General features: G+C 39.5%; 1 protein-coding gene across 2 annotated transcripts; it reads right to left on the bottom strand.

Annotated features, from left to right (window-relative positions):
* Positions 1-1,694: 1,694 nt before the first annotated feature.
* On the bottom strand, positions 1,695-23,288 carry SLC33A1 (solute carrier family 33 member 1). 2 transcript variants are annotated; one of them, XM_058550459.1, is made up of 6 exons: positions 22,125-23,288; positions 10,594-10,784; positions 6,353-6,537; positions 5,965-6,082; positions 3,667-3,882; positions 1,695-2,709 (listed from the first exon to the last, which is right to left on the bottom strand). In XM_058550459.1, exons 1-6 carry the CDS (start codon positions 22,894-22,896, stop codon positions 2,542-2,544), a joined length of 1,650 nt encoding a protein of 549 aa, XP_058406442.1. In that variant the 5' UTR covers positions 22,897-23,288; the 3' UTR covers positions 1,695-2,541. The 2 variants fall into 2 exon arrangements, with proteins under 2 accessions (XP_058406442.1, XP_058406450.1); XM_058550467.1 differs by lacking the exons at positions 5,965-6,082; positions 10,594-10,784 and having other exon boundaries at positions 22,125-22,975.
* Between the last annotated feature and the right edge of the window lie 732 nt (positions 23,289-24,020).

The raw sequence follows: 24,020 nt of genomic DNA, 5'->3' as shown, positions 1-24,020 counted from the left end.
CAAAGGAAGGAGGTTTTAGTCTTAGTCTTAGCTAATCTTGAAAGAACTTTTCAAACTCATATGTGATGTATGCAGGCTGCAACCAATGTGCAAATGGAGACACTGATGATAACGAGACACATGCTCACACCCAGCATTAGCCAGTAAGTACACAATACCTTAACTGGGGGAGTGAGTGCTCATACTGGAGGATAGAGTTTATGAGGATCTACCAGTGAAGAAAACACACACACACATAGGCAGTGTTTTCTGGTGCTACTGATGTATGAGGAACAGACTCTCAGATTCAGGCAGACTGTCCATAAGGTGCCGCCAGTGGTGAGTACACGCATCGTAGCTGCAAGCAGCTGTTAACATGTCATTTTTGGCATGCATGACAACGATGTGCCCAAATAACCAAATGACCACATTCAAAAGAACTGCTCATTTCTAGAGCAAACACAGCTAGTGGCTTTCACCTTATAGTTAAAGGCTTAAAATATATCTTAAAACTTCAAGTGATTAAAGATTTACAGACTTCAAAGTATGTTTGAAAGTATGTATAATTTGTAATAATATGAATGGGGAAGAAATAAAAGGTAATTATGGCAATATGAGCTTCTTAATCCAAAAATTAAAAGTCAAAATACATTTCACATGTGAGAATTAAGTGGGTTTTTTTCTTTATTCAAGGAAACATTCTGATTATAATACAAGATAATGAACGGCCCACGTGACACATTTCTGTAGTCTGTGGTTCGGCGGGGCCTCCTCGTCTCTAGGACGACTCGAGGTGATTCTTCTGGACTTGACCTCGGTGCCCACACAGGCTCTCCAGTGGCAGTGCACAGGTTCCAGAGGCAACTGCCTCATCTTCCTCCAGAGGCTGAGTGCATTTTCTCCCACCCATTTTATCCTCCATTACTTATAAAAACCCCACTCTAAAATTCAACCGATGTTATAAAATTAACAAAATCAGGAGTTAGTATACATTTTCCCACAAAGACAAAATTACTAAGATTCAACTTAATCTTTTTCTCTAACTTTTGAAGGATTTTTATAATTTCCAAAGAGTCAGAGAAATACACAACACAAAACACGCAAAGAACCTTATTACTGGGAATACATAATATGTTGGAAGTTGCTAAGGTACTCAAAAACTTAATTCTCCCAGGATATCAATTCTCCACTGGAAACTATAGTTTACAAACAGAAGGCTGCGTTTTCATAAGTGGAAATACAGTACCTGATTTGGTATAAAGTAATTGTGAGATCTTTCTCACTAGTAAAGTGCTTCATTAAGAAACATCCTTCCACCACATGATTTAATTTGTCAAAGGCACAAAATGTCTTTGTCCCTCTCTCTTTTTTTTTTTTTGTGAGGAGATCAGCCCTGTGCTAACATCTGCCAATCCTCCTCTTTTTTTGCTGAGGAAGACAGCCCTGGGCTAACATCTGTGCCCATCTTCCTCCACTTTATATGGGACACCGCCACAGCACGGCTTGCCAAGCAGTGCGTCGGTGCGCGCCCGGGATCCGAACCAGCGAACCCCGGGCCACCGCAGCGGAGCGCGCGCACTTAACCGCTTGCGCCACCGGGCCGGCCCCTGTCCCTCTCTTTAAAGCATTAGTTTCTACAATTACGGTATTACTCATTTAAATTTTACTTAATCGAAAAGCTTTACTGTTTTTTTCTCTCAGTAACAAAAAGAAACTACTTGAAGAAAAACATTTGATTTTTATTTTCAAAACTTTGCCATAAACATACATACCACACTAAATTTGATCCCCTCATGTGCTGTCTGTGTGCCAAGAAGCACTTATAACAAAAAACATATATAAACTTAATGTAAACTTAACAAGGAATCAAAATATCTTCCAAAAAAAGGGAGGCAGGGGAATCAATAAATTAAAAATCAAAGCTTTCATTTTATAAAAAATAGTCTGAATAACCTTATAAATCTTTAATGCTTACAAAAGCAGGGAATACATTTAAGATAGTCTTTTTTAACAGACTTATTAGTACAACGTGGTTATGGTCAGAAAAATAACAACTAAAATGACATTTCAGTAGCCTACATAGAATTTTACCAATTTGCAATTCAAAATAAGATTTAACTGCCAACAAGGTCGGACTAGTTGTAGTTCGTACCTGAATATTAAGCTCTGTTCCATTTAATATATTTTACCAAAATTGTAAATACAGCTCAATGTGGGTACTGATAACAATACCTGACTGCATGGTTACCCCCCATGACAACTGCATTGCAGCTTAAAACACACTTTGGTCAGTAAATTAAAATGATATAAATCAAATAACAAGGCCAGATGAGTTGTTTTAGAACCAATTTCCTGACCTTAGGTAAACTTTAAATATATCGACAAGGCAAGGAAAGATAGAATCAAATATACAGAGAGGTCTCTATTTTTTAACCATTTGGCATTTTATATCAATAATTTCCTTGTTTAAAATAACATATACTTTTGTGCACTGACTGTCACGGCTCTCGGAAGCAAAGCTCGAGTATGGTTACCTTTCCAGAATGCCCAGTAGTGAGTGCATTAATTACTCCTTTTGCACTTCCATGAAGACGGGCCTTCATCCTGTAACTTTTTAAATGTTGGACCAAGAAAGAACCACCAACCAAATCCAATAAAAACACAGATAATGGACTCCACATAATACCCATCCAGTGCTGTAACACATGAGCCACCAAGTTTTTTGCAAAGCTGTAAAAATAAAATAATAATAACTATTCCACAATTTCCAAATGGAAGTATTCAGCAACTTACACGTTTTTACTTTGTAATTTAAAGGATTAATCAAAACATTTTTGTTACATTTCAACATTTCATTCACTTCAAATGGCAAAACATGTTAATGTATCTTAATGTCTCTAATGCTACAAATAGGATTAAAAATAATTTTCAGCTCCTGCTGTAAACACTACTCATTTTCAAGATACAGCTTTTCATATTTGGAAATGTGAAGAAATTTCCAATGAGTCTACTCTAGAAATGGGCTAATGTTACTTTGAAATAATTTATCAACAAACTACCAACCATTCGGTTTTAGCTACAATTGTGACATGAACAGCTACTGAATTTTCTCTTACTTTTTCTTTCTTTCTTTTTTTTTTTTGAGGAAGATAGGCCCTAAGCTAACATCTGTTGCCAATCTTCCTCTTTTTTTCCCCCAAAACCCCAGTATATAGCTGTATATCCTAGTCATAGGTTGTTCTAGTTCTTCTATGTGGGATGCCGCCTCAGCATAGCTTGATAAGTGGTGGGTAGGTCCACGCCCAGGATCCGAACCAGCGAACTCTGGGCCTCCAAAGAGGAATGCAGGAAGTTAACCGCTACACCACCAGGCTGCACCTCCTGCCTTTTTCTATCATTATAAAACTTAGCTATTAATTATGCACTTATTAAGTGCCTGTGGTGTAGGACAGTGATCCTCAAGGTGGCAGAGAGACAGCTCCTCCCCAGCTCAGAAGCTCCTTCAGGTGAGCCACTCTTCCTGATCTGAGTGTGTTATAACCCTCAGTTCTGGTGGGAAAGGAAAAAACATGTAGATTTCTACACTAGAAACTATGGGCAGATATGATTTTTAAAAGATATAGTACGTCTAGAGGCAAAACAAGAAAATTAATACCTTAATATTATCTAAAATCACAACACGCTTACCTCAACAGCATCAGGTGTTCCACAATTCTGGTTTGATGCTCCTACACACTCCTTCACTGTGAGGGGATCGACCAGCCAAAGAACTACTGTAGAAGGCCAGTTTCCTCCCAGATTGGACACGGTATTTAAAAGGGTCATATAGGTTCCTCCAATAAGTGGATCACTAACCTTTGCGTTGAAAGCCATTATGGAAACATACATGCTGTACAATGTAACCTAGAGGGAAAATGGAAAACATCTTTAGTACGACTCAACTTTATAAAGCTATGGTCTGAATTAAGAACACTGAAAGCATAAACCTGAAAATCAATTTTCATGACCCTTATTAAACTCTAATCAACAAACATTTATTTATCACCTCCTGTAGGCCAGGCTTTAAGCTAGATCACAGCAATACAAAGATGAATAAGACACAGTCCCTTTGGCCCTTGAAGTATTTATATCTTAGGCTGGGAAAATAGGGAATAGATAATTATGATGAAATGCAGTAAGTACTGTAAATAGAAATGTACATATGTACTCATAAATAAATGAGAGTTAATTCTACCCAAGTAGTCAAGGAAGGCTCAAGAGAGAAAATGACAGATGAGGTGGCACTGAAGGATACATACAGCAAGAAGCAAAACCCCATATTTGTACTGTACCTAAATACATCATATATGTGTATGTATATATTTATATGTATATATGTTATACATGTAAGCAAATAGTCACAGGAATGTGAATATATGATTATATATTTATATACAATTTTCTTCTACATGTATAGAAGAAAAAGAACATTTCAAAATTTACGTGACAAACTGAAGAGGCAGTTAAGAGGCAAAAAGTGCTTACGAGGCAAGAATTAACCCTCCATGGGAACATGTAAACAAGCCATATTTCCAAAATAGCATTCCTTTGAGTACTGCTCCATGGATGGTCACAGAAAGAGGAGTTCCAAAGTCATAAGACTCAGAAACACTAAGTGACACAAAATTAAGCAAGTACCTTTCACTGCAGGCCTCCTGAAAGCCTTTATGATATAAACTCCTTAAGGGCAGGATTTGGGCATGATTTATTCACTGTTGTATTTTAGTACTTAGAATGGTTTCTGGCACGGAATAACTGTCCACTTAATATTTCCTGAAGAAATGATTAAGATGCTGCATAAAGAAGGATTATGTCATGTTTCACTTCTCAAATTTACTTGGCCTTGCACCTTTTTTTCAGAAAGCATCTGGTAGTCTGAGGTTCAATGACTACACTTTGGTAAATTCTCTAATGGAATCTGAAGCCAAACTCATGATTTTTGGACTACTCCATCATAGTTTTCCTTCACTTACACAGATGGTGAAGCATTTACTAAGCTAAAGCACTTCTTTTAACTTGATTTTGTGCCTAGCATTAACTAAGTATGTACAAAACAGAAAAAAATTATTATTTGATGCCCTAGCCTGAGCGATTTTACAAACATACAATTAGTTAGACATGATCCACTATGGAATTCTCCTAAATGATATAATTGTATGCAGAAAATTATTGATATTACCTGGTAGCCATATTTTTAAGTTTCAATTAAAAACAAAGTGACGAGTTGGTAAATATAACTTTCAAAGAGTTTAAACTAGGTTCCACAGAAAACTCCAAAGTGACCCTGAAACACACATTAGCAACAACTGCAACTGAGTATCAACGGTCACTGCTGGGTGCCTGCCATTTACTTGAATCATATGCCCCCAGAATGGAACTCCATTCTGCAACAGCAGCGTAGGTGAGGCTGGGGCAAAGTGGGGATCACTTCTTTTAGGGATTACAAACATATTTAATAAAGAAAGAAAAAGCAGATTAACACATATCTTCCAAAAGCACAAAGAGTAAGTCATAACTTTCAATACAAAATCTAAACAAAAAGCTGGGACTTCTAACCCAGCAGCCATCATTATTTCTCAATACTTTGAGAAAGAAAAAATATCAGGAATAGAAGAAAGAAAGAAAGAACCCAAATCTAGAGATGGACTGAGGGATACTCAGCCAGGGTAGAATTACAAGCTTTGGAATAAATTCTGAAATGTACCAAATACTTGCTGAATGAACAAAACAATGAAATGAATGAAGAAGGAACTCTCTTTCCACGAAAAGAACTCATTAAATCAAAAGCCACAAGGTTTAAAGTTCACCATCAAATAATTTCTTCAGTATAAGACTGGTACTTCAGTCTTAAAATTTATTATCATTATTCTAACGCCATTGTAGAAAAATTACTTCTTTATTTTATATAGAACAGTTTCCTTCCTGAGAAAACCACCGCAAGCTTACCTGATGTAACGCGTAACTCAGCAGCACTACAATGTAGTAATACACAGGGAATCCTCCTTGATGTTCCACTTTAGGAGTCCACCAAACCAGCAGAGCATATTCCAATCCAAGCAATAATCTACAGAAAAAGAAAGAAACGTGGAGCTGACTTCCACTTCAGGGTAAAAAACAACAGCAAAAACAGAAATCTGTGTGCCTACCATAGGAAAGAAGCCTGTATCTAAAACCTGTTAGGAGGTTAAAGAGAGATAAAAATGCATATAGATGACATTGAAGTTAAAGATGCTTTTCAAGCCTTTTTCTGTATATACTCTACATATATTAGTGATACTGATGAATGTTCCTCATTTAACTTCTCTTATTTAGTAAGGTTTTATTTCGTTTTTACCTGTAGGGCATGGCTTTGTAAAATATGTTTAGTGGCTGGGGACCTGCAGTGTACTTGCTGATAATCAGAGGCAATATTATCTGCAAAGGAACCATTGGAACTGCCAATAAGGCTAAATGCTCTTTGGGTACTCCCTCTTCTACCAATTTCAGTCCTGTTACTGCATCTGCTGCTGAAAAACCAATCTGCAATATAAAAACAAAAGAATATTTTAATTTGTGACTTACGAAATATTTTCCTCCAAGCACATGTTAAGTTCTTCAAGAACCTCAATCTCATCATTGACCCAGACCAGTTATAAGTAAGTGTCACACTGTTATATCTGGTACAACAATCAAGTTCCAGAAGGCACACTCTGCCCATCATCCACTGACAATATTCAGTGAAAACAACTGAGAATTCAGCACTCTTAGGAACTGCAGATGGCTCTAGTTATAACTAAATTTCAATTTCAAGAAATTTAACCTTTTATAATAAAGTGTGTCCAAATCCAAATTTACTGATTCGTATGTTTTAAGTTTAAAAGAAAAGCCTGTAACTGACTCCAAATAACCCTGGTTAAAATGAAGAATCACTGCCACAGACACATATTTTTGATTTCTGGGGGACATAATACGGCTCCTGACATAATTCCCTGAAGATGTTACCATGTTACTTCCGTGGTATTCCTGCCACATACGCATAACCTCAACCTAAACATGAAGAAACATCGGACAAATGCAAATGGAAGGCTATTCTACAGAAAAACCGGCCAGTATTCTTTAAACGTGTCCCGGTCAGGGCCAGCCCGGTGGCACAGCGGTTAAGTTTGTGTGCTCCGCTTGGCAGCCCAGGCTACGCAGGTTCTGATCCCGGGCGCGGAGCTGCGCACCGCTCATCAAGCCATGCTGTGGCGGCATCCCATGTACAAAATAGAGGAAGATGGGCACAGACGTTAGCTCAGGGTCTATCTCCCTCACCAAAAAAAATAATAAAATAAATAAATAAACATATCCAGTTCATGAAGGACAAAGAAAGACTCATACCAACTAAATGCAATTTGTCATCCTGGATTGGGTCTCTGACCAGGAAAAATAAAGTTATAAAGGTTGTACATTATAATTACATACAAATCACTCTCAAATATTTCAGAGGAAATATGTAATAAAGCGCAAATTTACAGAATAAAGAAAGTGGAGATAAACGTTAACGATTAAAGAATTTGGATAAAGATAAATGGGAATTCTTTCAACTATACAAGTAAATTTTCAGCAAGTGTGAAATTATATCAAATAAAAAAAATTTTTTTTAAAAGAAATGATAAATACTATATACTTTAACTTCTTGGGATGGACCCAAAGAGCTCCAAATTTCACCATAAAAAAACACTAAAGGTCAAAGATATTTCACTTAAGTCCAGAAAATAATTTCACTTATATTTCACCCATTCTCTTTGGAAAATTAGATATACAAACTGACTTCAACATTTACTTTGTCTTAAAAGTGGTAAAAGTAGGAGATATTTGTAACACACATATCTAACAAAAACTCATATCCAGAATATATAAAAATAAAAATTCTACAAATTTAAAGAAAAAGGCAACTCTGGATATTTAAATGGCCAATAACCATATGGAAACGTGCTCAACTTCTTTAGTCACTGGGGAAGTGCAAATTATAACCAGAATGAGATGCTACTACACACCCACCAGAAAGACTAAAACTGAAAAGACAATACTTGTGTTTTCAAGGCTGTAAAGCAACTGGAACTCGCTTACACTGCTGGTGGTGGGGAAACTGGAATCACCACTTTGGAAAACTGTTTGGCAGTATATACTGTGCATTTCTTACAATCCAGTAATTCTACTCCTAGGTATTTATCCATCAGAAATGTGCACCCAAGTTCACCAAAAGCAATGTACATGAATGTTCATAGAAGCACTATTCATAATAGTCCCAAAGTAGAAATAATCTAAACATCTGTTGACGGAATGGATAAATAAATTGTGGCATATTCATATAATGGAATATTATAATCAATGAGATGAACAAATTATTGCTATAAAAAACAATATGGATAAATTATACAAATATAATGTTGAGTGAAAAAATACAAGAGCCAGACATAAGAATATACACTGGGTATTCCATTTATATGAAACTCAAAAGAAGGGAAAACTAATCTATGGTATTAAAAGCCAGGAGAGATGTTACTTTTGGTGATGTTTGGTTTAAAAGGGGAACCTGGCATTCTAGACTCTGTTATTGAAGCATCTCCTTATACATTTCTGGGGACAGCATAAATTATTATAATCTTTTAAAAAGCAATTTAGCAATCATATTCACTGACCCACTAACTGCCCATTTAAGAATTTATTGGGGCCGGCCTGGTGGCATAGCAGTTAAGTTCACGAGTTCCGCTTCGGCGGCCTGGGGTTCACCAGTTCAGATCCTGGGTGCGGACCTACTCACTGCTCATCAAGCCACGCTGAGGTGGCGTCCCACATGGAAGAACTAGAAGGGTCTACAACTAGGATATACAACTATGTACTGGGGCTTTGGGGAGAAAATAAGAAAAAAAGAGGAAGATTGGCAACAGATGTTAGCTCAGGGCCAATCTTCCTCAAAAAAAAAAAAAAGAAAGACAAAAAAGAATTTATTGCAAGGAAATATTCAGAACATCAAAGAAAGACTTATGCACAAAAATATTCACTAGTGAATTTTTTTTTTAATTTTATTTATTTATTCATTTTTCCCCCAAAGCCCCAGTAGATAGTTGTATGTCATAGCTGCACATCCTTCTAGTTGCTGCATGTGGGACGCAGCCTCAGCATGGCCCCCCCATATATATATGTGTATATATATATATACATATATATATGGGGAAGGGGGGCTGGAAGGAAATATACCAAAAATGTTACCAATGGCCATCTCTAAATGATACAATTAGATACTATCTTCCTTGAAACTTTCAGCATTTCATAAACTTGAACCTTAAGTTCCTTAAGTTTAAAGCTTCCTAGTGACTCTTTAAAGTTTAACCTGCTCTGTCATTAGAGAGGAGGAAAACCTCACTATTCCAAAACAACGAGGCTACAAGTTTTACTTCAGGGTTGTCAAAAGATAACTGTAATATGCTTATGTAGATAGGTTTAAATATGTAATATGAAAATCCTATAACTGATTTTAGATTTTAGGAATATTAATTCCAACACTAGCAATAGCTCACTATACCAAAATACACTTACCTTTCTTCTAGCACAATGTTTTTTTTGTGTGTGTGTGAGGGAGATCAGCCCTGAGCTAACACCCACACTAATCCTCCTCTTTTTGCTGAAGAAGACCAGCTCTGAGCTAACTTCTATTGCCAATCCTCCTCCTTTTTTTCTTCCCCAAAGCCCCAGTAGATAGTTGTATGTCATAGTTGCACATCCTTCTAGTTGCTGTACGTGGGACATGGCCTCAATATGGCCGGAGAAGCGGTGCGTCGGTGCGCGCCCGGGATCCGAACCCAGTCCGCCAGTAGTGGAGCGCGCGCACTTAACCGCTAAGCCACCAGGCCGGCCCTAGCATAATGTTTTTAAAATGTTTTAGAACTATAAAATTAGGACATCTTAATACAGAAAACATAAAAAACAAACTAAATGTCACCAAAATCTCCGTCTATTTGATGGTATATTTCCTTCCAATATTTAAAAAAATAATTCGGTTGATTTTTAAATATACTTCTAATACTCATATATTTCCATATCTTTGTAAATCACATTTTAAGTACATAATTTTACTACCTCTGACTTTAAATGTACACTCATTGTAACAGTAGAGAGCTATTATTTTTTCAAACATTCATTTCCATACCAAGCATTAATATCATTCATTAATAAAATTCACATTAGAAGTACTTCAAATTGGCATAATTCTTTTCAAGATCCCAAGACATTTAGCTTATTTTGAAACTATATCTGATATCATCACACCTTTAAAACACACTTAATAAACTGAAAATATTGTTTTTTATTGTTAAATTCTAATAATAGTAGAAAGGGACTTATGATATGAAAAGGCAAGGAAAGTATCCCGTGATATTGGTAATTACAACAGAATGGTAAATTTGCTTTATAAATCTTTTTTTTTTTCCCTGAAGAAGAGTCACCCTGAGCTAAAATCTGTTGCCAATCTCCTCTCAATTTTTTTTTTTTTGGCTTGAGGAAGATTCACCCCAATTAACCACAATGCCACAGGGCCGGCCTTAAATCTCTTACCTTTGAAGTTAGAATCAGAAGGCAAAATGTTAGAACTGCTGGCATTTTTACAATTGCAAAAAGCAGCTTGTAAGTATCTGAGATCCCCTGCATTTCTTCTTTATCAACTGATACTTCTTTGTTTTCTTTCTTCAGAAGGGCAACTAAAGTTGTTGTTATCAAAAATATAGTTCCCCAGAAAAAAAGGAAATCTGAAATTAAAAACGTTTAAATCTGTAATTAACTTTTGAAATGACATATCTTTATTGATACTAAATAATAATTCTGTATACAACTTTTCCTCAACTAAAATCTGTTAAAAAAAATCAACACTTAGGTGACTATCATGTTGAAGGCATCATACCAGGCACAGCAGAGGCACAAGACAGTCCTGGTTCTATGGTACCTACATTACATAGACCCCAAATAGACAGTGATACCCAACAAGGAAAAAGAAAAGGGTTACAGACATTTAGTCTGTATGAACGAACTGAACTGAATGAATGGCTTGAAAGAAACAAAGTCTATTGAGTCATTTTATTCAAGGAAAAGTGCTAGGAGTGGGAGATGATTTTCATATCCCATAAGAATCCTGTAAGATCCATTAGTCATACTTCTTAAGCACCTAAGCCATTTCAGTCCTTTATTATGACAATTTAGACAACAAATAGATTATCATTTACATTAGATTTTCCAACTTTTATTTTTAAACTTTCTAATGCTTTTAATCTAAGAACAGCCTTCTCTTTTCAACCCTGTGACACAGAAGCAATGTCCTCATAGCGTAGGTGCACAATGGGGAAACATTAAGAGTACTGCTTGGGTTGTTTCAGTGAAAGATAGCTGGGCCATTAACCATTATTTTGAACAAATTAAGCAGGCGGAGTGAATAATGTTCTGTAAGATTCTGCACGATAGCTAAAAATAATAGAAATAATAGAACCATTTATTGAGTGCATACATGCGCCATAAGTGTGCTAAGCACTTTGCATCCGTCATCTGCTTTACTACAACAACCCAATAGACCAGGTTATTACTAGCCCCAATTCATAGAAGAAACAAACTTAGAGAGGTTACCTTGCCTGAAGTTACATTTTAAGTCACCAGTAAAACTGTGATCTGACGCTCTATACAACTAATTTCAAAACCTAGATCCTTAACCACCCTGAGAAACGCATTTTAGTCTGCCACTACAAAACTTATTGGATAACCCTGTCTCAGTTTCTTCACTTGTAAAATAAGAGGACCTGGCTAGAAAGGCCCAGATGCTTTTTAGCTCTAACATTCTAGAATAGTACTCTAGAATAGTACTTTTTATTTTATTGCTCATCTAGCACAACTAACTGTTCATGGAGCCCGGTCACCTTTTGTCAGAAACAAGCAGAACGTTCTTCAGTCGGGGTTTTCTGTGTGTTTGCTCTGGCTCCGCTGCTGTGCTGGCTGAGGCTGACGACTACGGCTCGAGCCTCACTGATGGTGGAGGCAAACAACAGATGCGTTCAGACCAGTTTCACTTGTGTACTGACCAATTTCACCTTAGTATTTAAACGTTCCTCTCTTGTATGTTATCTCATTTGATTTTCATAGCAAACATGAGAGACATGCAAAGCAGGCATTATTACTACATAGAGATGAGGAAAAGAAGCTCAGAATATTGAAATCTTTGCCAAAGGTCAAATTACTAAGAGGCAGAACTTGAATTTGGGTTCTGCCAAATCTTCTGAATTTGGGTTTCATCCTCTTTCCATTATTTCTCATGGGCTACCTAAAGAGTTCTTTTAATTAATGTTGAAATAAGAATCTACTAGACTGGCAAATTATTTAGCCTCCACAAGCTTAACCAAAAACAAGGCTCTGCTACTCAAATTATGCAAATTAAAGAAGTCTAAACGCTTTTAAACATAAATGGAAATTCGTATTCTGGGTAAATTCTTTTCTCTACCATGGGAAATTTATAATCAATTTTAGATATCAGAAGAAAAACATAAAACATTCTTAAATGCAAAGGTATCCATTTTAAAATGCAGTAATATATACAAGTCTCATGATTAAAGTTCATCAAAATAACATCATAACATATATTTCTAGTTAATGTTACTATAACAATAATTTAAGATTATTCTGATGAGGCTAAAGTTCACTTTCTGCATTCTTAATTTCATCTGTGAAATGTGACAAATAATGACTTGTTTACAAATTTTTCATCTACAATATTGTTCTCATTGAGAAAGTCTTTGTTCATCATTTGGTTTAAATTTGCTGTTTTAAAAACTCTAAAAAAAACTATATTACTTTTGTTTTCACCAGAAATTTTTAATTAATGGTCTCTATATAAATGTTTAATGAAAATTAAAAGTTTTTCAGTTACATACTACTTTAAGGGTTCCAGTTCTCTAAGCAAAAATATTTTAAATTGCTTAGTATATTCTCCCAAACTTAATGAACATAATCTTCATCTAGAATTTAAACTTCTTGATACCAATACCAGGAAAAAAGAACAAGTTAAACAGCTTTCAGTACTGTTTGCAGATGAGATTATTTCTCGTTTCTTTGTGCTTTGAGGATAACATAAGAGTACACATGATAGAAGGAAGCCGTGACAAGGCATCATTCAGAGTTCCAATTCCAAGGTTGTCCCTGGCTCAAACAGACAAAGAATGAAGCTAAGAGCTCAGAAAGAGAGGCTGAGCCACTGCCAGAAAATGTATTAAGAAGTTTTACGAATGTAATTATCATAAACTGAGCTTTAGTCTACTGTCTATTGTTTATTAACATTGCTTTGATGCTAGAGAACATCCATAGTCTGATACCAACTACTATAAAGATATTATCACCAAAAATAATCTAAATATTTCATTATTAACATTTTGCTTAATTTTGATTTATATATTTTATCTACAAAAGCATTATGATGTATATGTGTATGATCAAGATGTCAAAGCCGATACTGAAGTTTCATAAACATGATTTTTGAGCAAAGACCTGTAAGACAAACTAAGTATTCTGAAGTAGCTACTAGATCTTACCTAGTGCTCCCATGAATGCAAAAATTAAGAGCAGGTAACAATTCACCAGTAACCAAGTAGGATATAATAGCTAGTACTGAGTGCCTCTTATGCCAAGGCAAAACACAGGACAGTGTAATAAATCTCAAAATCACTCTCCAAGACAAGCATTATTATTCCTACGTTATATACAATGAAACAGGATCACAAGCCAGAAAGCACCAGAGGTAGGAGTCAAACTCAGATCTGATTCTAAAGCAAGAATGTTTTCCACTGTACTATCCAGATGCTCAGACATACCTGTAGCAAGCAGGCTCTCTTTCCCATCAACCAGATACGCCTGGGAAAAAAGGTCCCTATGTTAGCTCTACCCACGGAGTCTGGAGCACAGACACCTGGACGTGCTTCATTACACAGCTACTTGTATCCCCTCTCACTTCTGTCTCCCCATGTGGGGCACGTCAAAGGGTATGCAAACCCACAGGATAAACAAACACAGTGCATCTTCCTAAAGACTTCACTTTACTCAATAACTTATAGGGAAGCATTTTAATGAACAAAATATTATGGAGAGGGGCCGGCCTGGTGATGCAAGTGGTTAAGTGCATGCGCCCGCTGCGGCGGCGGCGGCCCACGGTTCGCTCGCTGGTTCGGATACCAGTGTGCACCGACACACTGCTTGTCAGGCCATGCTGTGGCGGCGTCCCATATATAGTGGAGGAAGATGGGCATGGATGTTAGCCCAGGGCCAGTCTTCCTCAGCCAAAAAAAAAAAAAAAGAGGAGGATTGGCAGATGTCAGCTCAGGGCCAATCTTCCTCACACACACACACACACACACACACACACACACACACACAAATATTAAGGAGAAGGCAAAATTTCCAAGAACTTTTAAGATAAAACATTAGATTTCAAAAAAATGTCAAGCTTTCAAAGGTTTGGGCCAGGCTCCCAGACCATTTGTGCTGTAGGTTCACTCTCTTCCACCATCAGAAGAGAGAAAAATTAAGAAGCATTGTCTGACATAACCATCCTTGGCTCATCCTAACCTCAGAGTTAGAGGTTCTCTCTCTCTAACTCTCATGGTATGGAAATTAACTTTAGTCCTTCAGAAGTCAGTGGCAGGAAAACAAACTTCCGGTTTCTGTTCTAAATAACTGTTAGGCCTTCCTTTCACCTCCCTGCTTTTGGCACAGCTCTCTACTTCACAAGTTGGAGAATGAAGGGACTTCAGACACCCATCACCCCGTCCAACCCTCTCACTCTCAGAGCAGAGGAAACTGAAATAGAAATAGTATGTGTCTGGCCCTGGATCACCAGCTGAGTCTTAGCAGAAACAGACCTTTCTTCCATTCCACAAATCTCTCAAGCATTTCCTCAAAATATCCATGCTGTTGAAAAGCACTCTCAGAAAATGCTATTTTGATTATACAGTCATATCTTACTTGGAGATTAGGTTTTTAAAAGACAGCATGTAATGGAAAAATGGAGTAAATACAAAGCTGATTTTGAAATCTTCCAATCTCTTAGTTTTTCTAACCTCTTAGGAAGGTGCCATGTTTGAGATCACATACCTTTTCATTATCTCCAACAATTTCAGATTTTCCTCTGGGGTAGGAGAGACTGTTTCTTCAATCAAGCACCAGATCAAGCAGCTGTCTTTCTACTAAGGGCCAGATGGTCCCCAAACACTAGGCTCAAACACAGTCCAGGCTACAAGACTGAGGCTGAGAGGCCAATAGACTCAGTGCTCCGATCTCATGCTGTCTCTGGGGCCTATATCACTAAATCGATGGAAGTGAACCTATATCACTAAACCGATGGAAGTGAATCATTCTTTTTGTTTTTTTAAAATATGTGCTGGTCAGGCACAAAATCCACTTTAATTAAACATATATATCTCTACTCTGATGCTATGATAGGAGGTTCTTGCATTCAGCTTTTGTACAACCTATATCCTGACACACCTAAATCACTTTTTGTAAGCTGAATTCAGACTTCCATAAACAGCTGACAATGAACATTCCAAACTATCACATGAAGATGCAGCGTACATCAGAATAGCTAAAAATAATGATAACATCAAATGCTAGCAAAGATGCAGAGAAACTGGATTACTCATATATTGCTGGTAAGACGACAAAATGGTATAGCCGCTCTAGAAAAAAGTTCAGCAATTCCTTTCAAAACTAAAAATGGACTTTACCATAAACCAGCATTTGCACTCTTAGGCATTTATCTCAGAGACATATTTATCTTCATATAGCAATGGCCCAAAACTGGAAACTACACAAATCTCCTTCAATGGATGAGTCGTGAAATAAACTGTGGTATGTCTAACAAACGGAGTACTTCTCAGCAATAAGAAGGAACAAATCACCAATACATGCAACAGCTGGGATGAACCTCAAAGAAATTATGCTGAATGAAAAGAGCCAATGTCCAAAGGATACATACTACATGATTTCATTTACGTAACATTTCTGAAATAACATAATTATAAAGATGGAAAACAGATTAGTAACTGCTAGGTTGGGGATGGAGAGGAGAAAAGGGTATGCCAATAAAGCGGCAACACAAAGGAGTCTTGTGGTGATGGTACAGTTGAGTATTCTGATTGTGGTGGTGCTGGCTATGCAAGGCTACACGTGATGAAACTGCACAGAGCTACACACGTGTACACACAAATGAGCACACGTGTGACTGGTGAAATCTGAATCAGCTCTGTGGAGTGTACCAGCGTCCATTTCTCGGTTTTGATATTGTTAACAATGGAGGAGGCTGGAGGAAGGGTGCATGGGTCTCCCTAAACATTCCTTTGCAACCCCATGTGAATGTACAATTTGTTTAAAATAAAAGGTTAAAAAAAATTAATGGGAAATTTAAGAATGTAACAGTTCTAAGACTGTGCTAGAAATCAGAAATGTAGGTCTCAAATATAAGACAATATAAAACAATCCAAAACGATAGAAATCTTTAGGTGTGTTGAAATCACATATTCTATAGCTTTAATTGATGACCATTGGACTTCAGCCAGCGAAGAGTGTTCAAAAGTGAAAGGAAAGAATGAAATTAAAATAAAAAAAATTCTTAGATGACACCAAACCAGGGAATAGAAATGGTGGAAGGTAACCAACATCTTGCTTTTTATTTTTTTGTGAGGAAGATCAGCCCTGAGCTAACATCTGCCAATCCTCCACTTTTTGCTGAGGAAGACTAGCCCTGGGCTAACATCTGTGCCCATCTTCCTCCACTTTACATGGGACGCCACCACAGCACGGCCTGACAAGCGGTGCGTCGGTGCGCGCCCGGGATCCGAACCCTGGGCCATGGCAGCGGAGCACGTGCTCTTAACTGCTACGCCACCAGGCCGGCCCCAACATCTTGCTTTTTAAATATGCGTCTTATGCTTAAAAATGTTTCAGCACACACTCTCACATATAAATTACGTATTTGTAACCTCCTATACTAATACCTATATATACACTGTAAAATATAAACCCCAAATTAAAATTTATGAAATGCTTTTAAAAGAGAATGAAATTAAAGAACATGTATAAAATGCAAGATTTATCCAAAATTGTGTTTAAAAGAACAGCTGAAACCAGAGGTTTTATATTTTTCATTTTTAATTTTCTAGGAACACAACATCTCCTTATACGAGTTAAGTCTATTTTGCTTTCTTAAATTAAATATAGTTTTCAGGAACACTATAAATGAAAGTAGGAGACTGCTTGTAATTAGTAAGGCTCTATGATTCTTTCATTGATAAATTTATATAGTAAAGGCTAATTCAATTGGCCTCTAAATAAATTGCAATAAAATTAGAAGTAAAATTCAGAGTAAGAAATATGCCAAATAAAATCAAATAATTTTTTGGTTTACAATGTTTTCTGTAAATTGACTTTTGTACACAAATGCAATTCCACAGTTCTTTACTGGACAAAGAAAGCACATAGTTTCATTTCTCCTTTGCTTGCTTTGAAGAAAGAGAAAAGGCTTTATGACCTTCCATCTGGGGTGTGTGCGCTCCAGATTTCGATATCTAACTCCTCCCGAACCTACCAGCCCCACTTGTCCTCCACTGGTCTCACTTTACCGCTAGGACCCAACATTTGAAAAGATGTTCAAATTTGCTCCATTTGTCTATATTGAGATGCAAGACCCACCAGATTTATGAACTTGTTCCATTCAATGCAAAAAGGGAGCTAAACTCAAGGACTTTATATCATATACTTTGTATGATATTCACCCAGAGATTAGCTTTTAAGGTAACATTACTTTTTTTTTATTTTTATAAATCTTACTTTTAAAATTATTATTCAGTAAAACTAAATTTCTTTGGTGTAGAGCTCTAGGAATTTTAACACATGTATAAGTTTCAAATCACCACCACCATAATCAAGATACAGAAGAGCTCCATCACCCCCCAAAACTCCCTCATGCTACCCACTTACAGTCACCTTCTCCTCACCCACAGCCCCTAATGACTGCTGATCTCTTCTCCCTCTCTACAGTCTTATCTTTCGAGAATGTAAGGGACTGTTTTAAGCCTAAATATAGATGCTAAAGAATGTATTACTACCTATACAAGAATGACTGGTCTATCTAGAAATTGGTCAGTTAGTCCTGCCCAAATTCTGAGTAGCATTTCCAGTAGTTACATAAAATGTATTAATGAGTACTGCTTCAGAAATCAAGACAGAGAAATTTGTCAATAAGTCAGAATTAATGGTCCTGCTCTCTTCCTAGTTCAAAGCATGAATGTCTTACAAATACTGCTTTTTAAATTACCCTCAAAGTTTGATTAGTTCATACTTAGGGCATGAGTTTTTTTCAAAGCAACACTCCCCTTTTCTCCAAGTGACTCCTGTAAATGCATGCTTACCTATAAACAAACTGATTCACGACCCCTCATATGTTTAGTTCTCCTCTCTGCAATCAGGCTATTCTGCTTCCCAAACCCAAATATCCTGCATCCCATCCCAATCACTTCTATTCATTACTGTTACTACTGCTTCTAGACAAGTGGGCCTCAACTACCAGTTCACAGGCTGGATCTGGCCTAAAGATACATTTTAACTGAGTCTAACAAATGTTTTCAACATTAGGAAATAAACAAAAAAAAAGGAATTTCCAGCTTCTCTTGAATACTCATAAGATCTAGCAATCCTGGGATCCTATTGCCACAAGACAACAATTTCCTGGAATTGAAGCTCCCCACCTTTAGATGGGCACAGGTCATCAATATCTCTTCCAATCCCCACAGTCTTGCACCAACTCACTTGACTCATTTACATTATCCATCCCTCCACAATTTTGTTCCGCAAACTTTCATTATAGACTCTAAATTCCTTGGGAGCAGAGAATTCCCAGGTCTCATTCATCATTTTAACACCTATCACATAGCTGGCACCAAACAGGCACTCAGCGCTGAGTACATGAACGACAGACAGGAGCCCCTTAAGCAAACCAAACTGGAGTCTGTCACTTCTGGGCATCGGGCATTCCAGGGGTGGGCTGACGTTTTTAGACGTCAGCAGTCTGAGCGCTACTTTTCTCTGGGAGAAAAGTCCAATCAGCACATATTATACTTAGGTTTTAAGGTTTTCCTTGAGGTGTTTCCTGCCAACTTCAGGAAAAACACCAGATAAGGAGTCAGGAAACCTAAGATATAGGTATATCTCTACCTCTAACTAGCCACTTGACCTCAGTTTCCTCATTTGTAAGAATGAAGGAACTGAAATATATGATGTTTTCAAGTTTATGTTCTTTAACTTCTAATCTCTATGTTCTTCTGGGTTACTTTCATCATTTCTTGTAGCTTAAAAGGTCATCTCTTTCTGCTACTAAAGGGCCTTGAAAACCAAAGGAGGCAGGACAGAAAAAGCCCACTTCTGAGTTCAGGACTGTCCTGGATCTCTGAAGGCACCAGAAAGCCAACCTCGGCATAATCAAGGTTTTGTTTCTAAGGAATTTATTTCTCATCCTATTCTTCCTGTTCTAAATTTATTACTTATAATACTGCTTTCTGGATGGTAAAAATTGTTCTTTCTCAATATACTCCATCTCCATGTATCTGTAACACTAAAAACAGTGTTAATCACAACATATTTTAGAATTTGAAAAAATAATTATGCCTCTTTTTAATTTTCTGATTTTCTAAACATCTGTCTCAGTGATTGACTCTTCTTATATTACCTAAGCAATTGCATTTCATGATTCTTTCTCAATTCCTCGAAACTGCTGATTTTTCTTAGTTATACTCTTACTAAGTTCCAGAAAGTACAAGGCTATAAATGTGATATGTGCAGTCATAAAAAGGTGAATGAAAACATAGGAACTCTTCAACTCTTAACTTACTAAAATGTTTCAATTATATCATAGACAGTCCACTACAGATATAAAAAGTTGAATTAAAAAGTTATTTTTAAGTTTCCTGGAGAACAAAGTTCAAATTCCACACAACAAACAGCTATTCAAAATAAATCAGTGTAAATCAAACTCCAACAGCACAATTTTTATCTTCCCAATGGGGAACAGCTGTGGCTATGGGAGGATATGATTATAACGGTTCCTGAATGCATAATGGCATTCTCTACAATGATATTTTTTCAATCACTCTTATATCATACTTAAGAAAAAGCTCTAATTTACTTTGTAATTTAATTTCCATAGCCTCTTAAATCTTGACTTATCTACTGAGATTTTCCCACGTTAGGAAAGACATCAACTCCTTAGTCCTTACTTGAAATGAACAGTCCCAGTACAAAATGAAAAGCAAGATACATAAGCAACAAGGTGCTGACATGAGACACACACAAAGCATTTCAGGCAGAGAATTATCCACATAGCAGGAGTGGGACCCCAGAACACTCAGAGACAAACCTGTCTATCTCTCAACCATTTTTGGCCTCAAACCAACTGAGGAAAAGTATAATTCTCATTTCATCAGTAGCAGTGGCTCCCTAGCAGTGTGAAGAAGTAGAAGGAGGGTCCCTTACAGGCTACAGGGGTGTGGAGGGGGTATGTAAGATTTCATGAGATGAGCGGCACAGTTGTGAATCCCCTCACCCCCACTTCCTGAATATTATGATATAACCCTTACACTTCCCTCACCACACACCTACCCCTCACATTTACCCTGTTGAGAATCCCCTAGTACTGGGAAGATGAGAGAAACTTTAGCTGTTTAAATTTCAAAGGAGAATCACCTAAATTCATCATCACTATCAGAATGAAGAATTCTACTATATTCCTGACGTTGGTTATTCCTGTTACTGGTGATTTTACTTGTGTCCTAGTTGTTAGCAAAGTTAAAAAAAACACCTCAGGGCCAGTCCGGTGGCGCAGCAGTTAAGCGCGTGCTCCGCTTCGGTGGCCCAGGGTTCACGGGTTTGGATCCCGGGCATGCACCGTCACACCGCTTGTCAAGCCATGCTGTGGTGGCGTCCCATATAAAGTAGAGGAAGATGGGCACGGATGTTAGCCCAGGGCCAATCTCCAGCAAAAAGAGGAGGATTGGTGACAGAGGTTAGCTCAAGGCTAATCTTCCTCACCAAAAAAGAGGAGGATTAGCATCAGATGTTAGCTCAGGGCTGATCTTCCTCACAAAAAAACAAAAACCTCAGAAAACCTTACACGTGCATGTATTTTACTCATGCAGAAAAACAGTAAATTTTGTAGAACTTACACTCAATTTCCCACTGGATAAACTTCAAACTCTTTCTCATAGCAATTAAAGAAAATCTTACTCATTTGGCCACAATCGTTCTTTCAGACCATTTCCCAAACCCAGTGCCCACGATCACGGCTTCAGGCACTTTGAACGTCTGGGCACTGTCCTGTATCTTTCTGTACTTTGCTGCTTCCATGCACCTGGTGTTTTGCCATCTGGAATGCCACTTATCCACTTTAAGGACTCATAATTCAACAAGGTCAAATGTTTCCTGCAACGTGAAGCCTGACTTGCACAAGCAGCTAATGACTGGCAACTCTGAGCTCCCTTGAAATTTTCATCTCTCCCCTTCCTGTGGGCCAGACTCTGCCTCATACATAGCAGGCCCTCAGAACTCTGTCACTCAGCCAACTCATTAACGTTTGAATGAATTAACCCTGTTCCATTCACCAGAAGGCTAGATGAGGACTCTTGGTATGAGAGTAGAGGCAGAAACGGACCAGAACGCATGGAGCTAGAAATCCCAATCCAACAAAAGACAAAAAGAAAACGTGAACCAGTCTTGTAAAAAATGTGCATCTAAATATTAGGCAAGTGCCAAGTGATCCCTGAGTCTTGTCCGCCACTAGGCGACGTTACTGGATGGGCCGCTCTCCCTGCTCACTGCAGAGTCCTGACCAATTACGACTGCTCCAGTGTATCACTCTGGCTGAAGCTCATTTCAGCAGAAGAGAAAACTCACCTCGGGTCACCTCCCATACAATTATTTCTATCAGATAACGAGCTCCCTTCCAACGTCACACACTCTGTGGAAGGGATTCATAGACGTAAAAGAATTCTAACCGTGTAACAGCTTAAATACACTACCTGAAAGAGTAACGATTCCCCTGGGTTGAGGCTGAAACCGCAAGTATTTGTTACAAAAGTCGGCAGATTCCAGGGCCAAAAATAAAACATTGCCCAAAAAGTAGCCAGCTGTTTGGCCCACTGAATTGCAAGTGGAAGCATAACCCACGTTTTCCCGGGATAACATAGTTAACGCCCAACCATCCACAGCGATGTCCTGAGTGGCGGCCAGGAATTCAAACAGAAAGAAGGCCACAGTGAGCGCAACCACATCGGGGGTTCTGCCGTCAGCATCCCCGAGCAGACGGTCCACCTGCGTGGACAGATAGATCATGAAGAGGCCCAGTATGTACTGTGTAGGGACAAGCCACGACTTGCGACGACCGAAGTTCCTGAAGTAGACCGCATCAACCAAGGGCGCCCAGAGCAACTTGAGGCTGAAGGGCCAAAAGACAAAGCTGAAGAAGGCTTGATCCGTATAGCTGACATTTTTGCTCTGCAAAATGAGCGGGATGCTTCCCGCCAGGCCCAGCGGAATGCCCTGAAGCACGTAAAAGAAAAGCAACAGCAAAATGCTGCTCAGCTCGGCGCGGCAGCTCCGGCTGGGCCTCGCGTCGGCGGCGCCGGCGTCCGGCAGAAGCGCTTCCCTGTCGCCCTCCCCGCCCCCCATGTCCGGGTGGCTGTCATCCCAGGCGCCCGGCGGCAGAGGCCCGCTCTTCCCGTCCAGAGAGTGGGCGAAGGCGCCCGGCCGTCGCTGCCGACTGCTGTCCTTGTGGGAGACGGTGGGGGACATGTCGGGGATGATGCAGAGCCCCGTCTGCGGCGGGCCGGGGCTCAGCGTCTTGGAGGCGTCCAGTCCCGGGTCCGAGGCTGCCGCTCGGGACCAGGGTCTCGCCGGCTCGGGGAGGGGGGCAGGGCGCGGGGGCCCGGAGCGCGGGGCCCTGGCCGGAGGCCCGGGAGATGCCCGGGTGGGCGCCCCGTGGAGCGCCGCTAAGGAGCCCGAAGGAGCGGCGACCCCGCCCCGGGCTCGGGGCTGGAGGACGGGCCGTGGCGCTGCGCTGGCAACGGCACCCCGCTGCGGCGAGGCCGGACAGCCAGCCTCCCCAGGCACCCCGGCTCCCGCCGCCACAGACGCGGCGAACAACACTTTCTCCACAGGACTCCAGAGCCACCGGATCACTTCCTGCCTCGCGCTGCAGGAAGTGTCCCACGCTCAAATGAGTCCTCGCCCCGCTTCCAGAGAGAGCCAATCAGCACACGCTCCCGTGGCCGAGTTCGGAAACGACGCGCGATAGGTACCCGCAGGCCTGGCGGTCGGGACCTCCCCGGAGGATTGACGCGGGCGCACCGCGCGACCCAAACTCTGTGAGCGCATGCGCCCGGCTGTCTGGCGTGGGCCTCGCTTATTGGGCCGGCGAGGCCACGAGAGGGCAGGGGGCGGGGCCTGCGCGGCGGCGGCTCTGTGACGCCGGGCTGTCGCGGGCCGCGCAGACACAGGAAGACCAGGCCTGGCGTTCCCGAACGTTCCTTGTCCGCGGGCGGGGCTGAGCGGCAGCGCCTGCGTGGTGAGGGATGGACGCGCTCGGGAGGGCGGTCTCCCTGCGGTTCGCTGCAGGGAGCAGGGCTTGGGCGTCGGAGGCGGGCGCTGGTTGGGGTCCGCGGGTCGCCTGAACTGTGACCCGCTGCGTCTTTCTGAGCTACTGGAGGGGCTCTTGTGGGAGCTAGAGACTAAAATGTTGTTTCATGTTGACTCAATACGTGCGCGTTATTGAAATAGAGAACCAAAGCGTTCTGCGTGATGTGCACAAAATACGTTACCTATCGAACGTTTCATAAAAGTTTACGTATAATATATATTTCCATTGGCTAACTAAATACTGAAAACAAAAAAAGCTATACTTAAAAGTTAAAGGTACC

The sequence above is a fragment of the Diceros bicornis genome, chromosome 2, assembly GCF_020826845.1.
Source record: "Diceros bicornis minor isolate mBicDic1 chromosome 2, mDicBic1.mat.cur, whole genome shotgun sequence".
NCBI lineage: Eukaryota > Metazoa > Chordata > Mammalia > Perissodactyla > Rhinocerotidae > Diceros > Diceros bicornis.
Note: the sequence above shows the minus strand (reverse complement) of the source record. Positions and strands in the feature narration are given on the sequence as shown.

Coding starts and splice junctions, on each gene's coding strand:
- SLC33A1 (XM_058550459.1), bottom strand. CDS start 22,896: ATGTCCCCCACCGTCTCCCACAAGGACAGCAGTCGGCAGCGACGGCCG. Junction 10,785..22,124: donor GGGAATCGTTACTCTTTCAG/GTAGTGTATTTA, acceptor TTTTAATTTCAG/ATTTCCTTTTTTTCTGGGGA. Junction 6,083..6,352: donor TACAAAGCCATGCCCTACAG/GTAAAAACGAAA, acceptor CTTTTTCTGTAG/ATTATTGCTTGGATTGGAAT.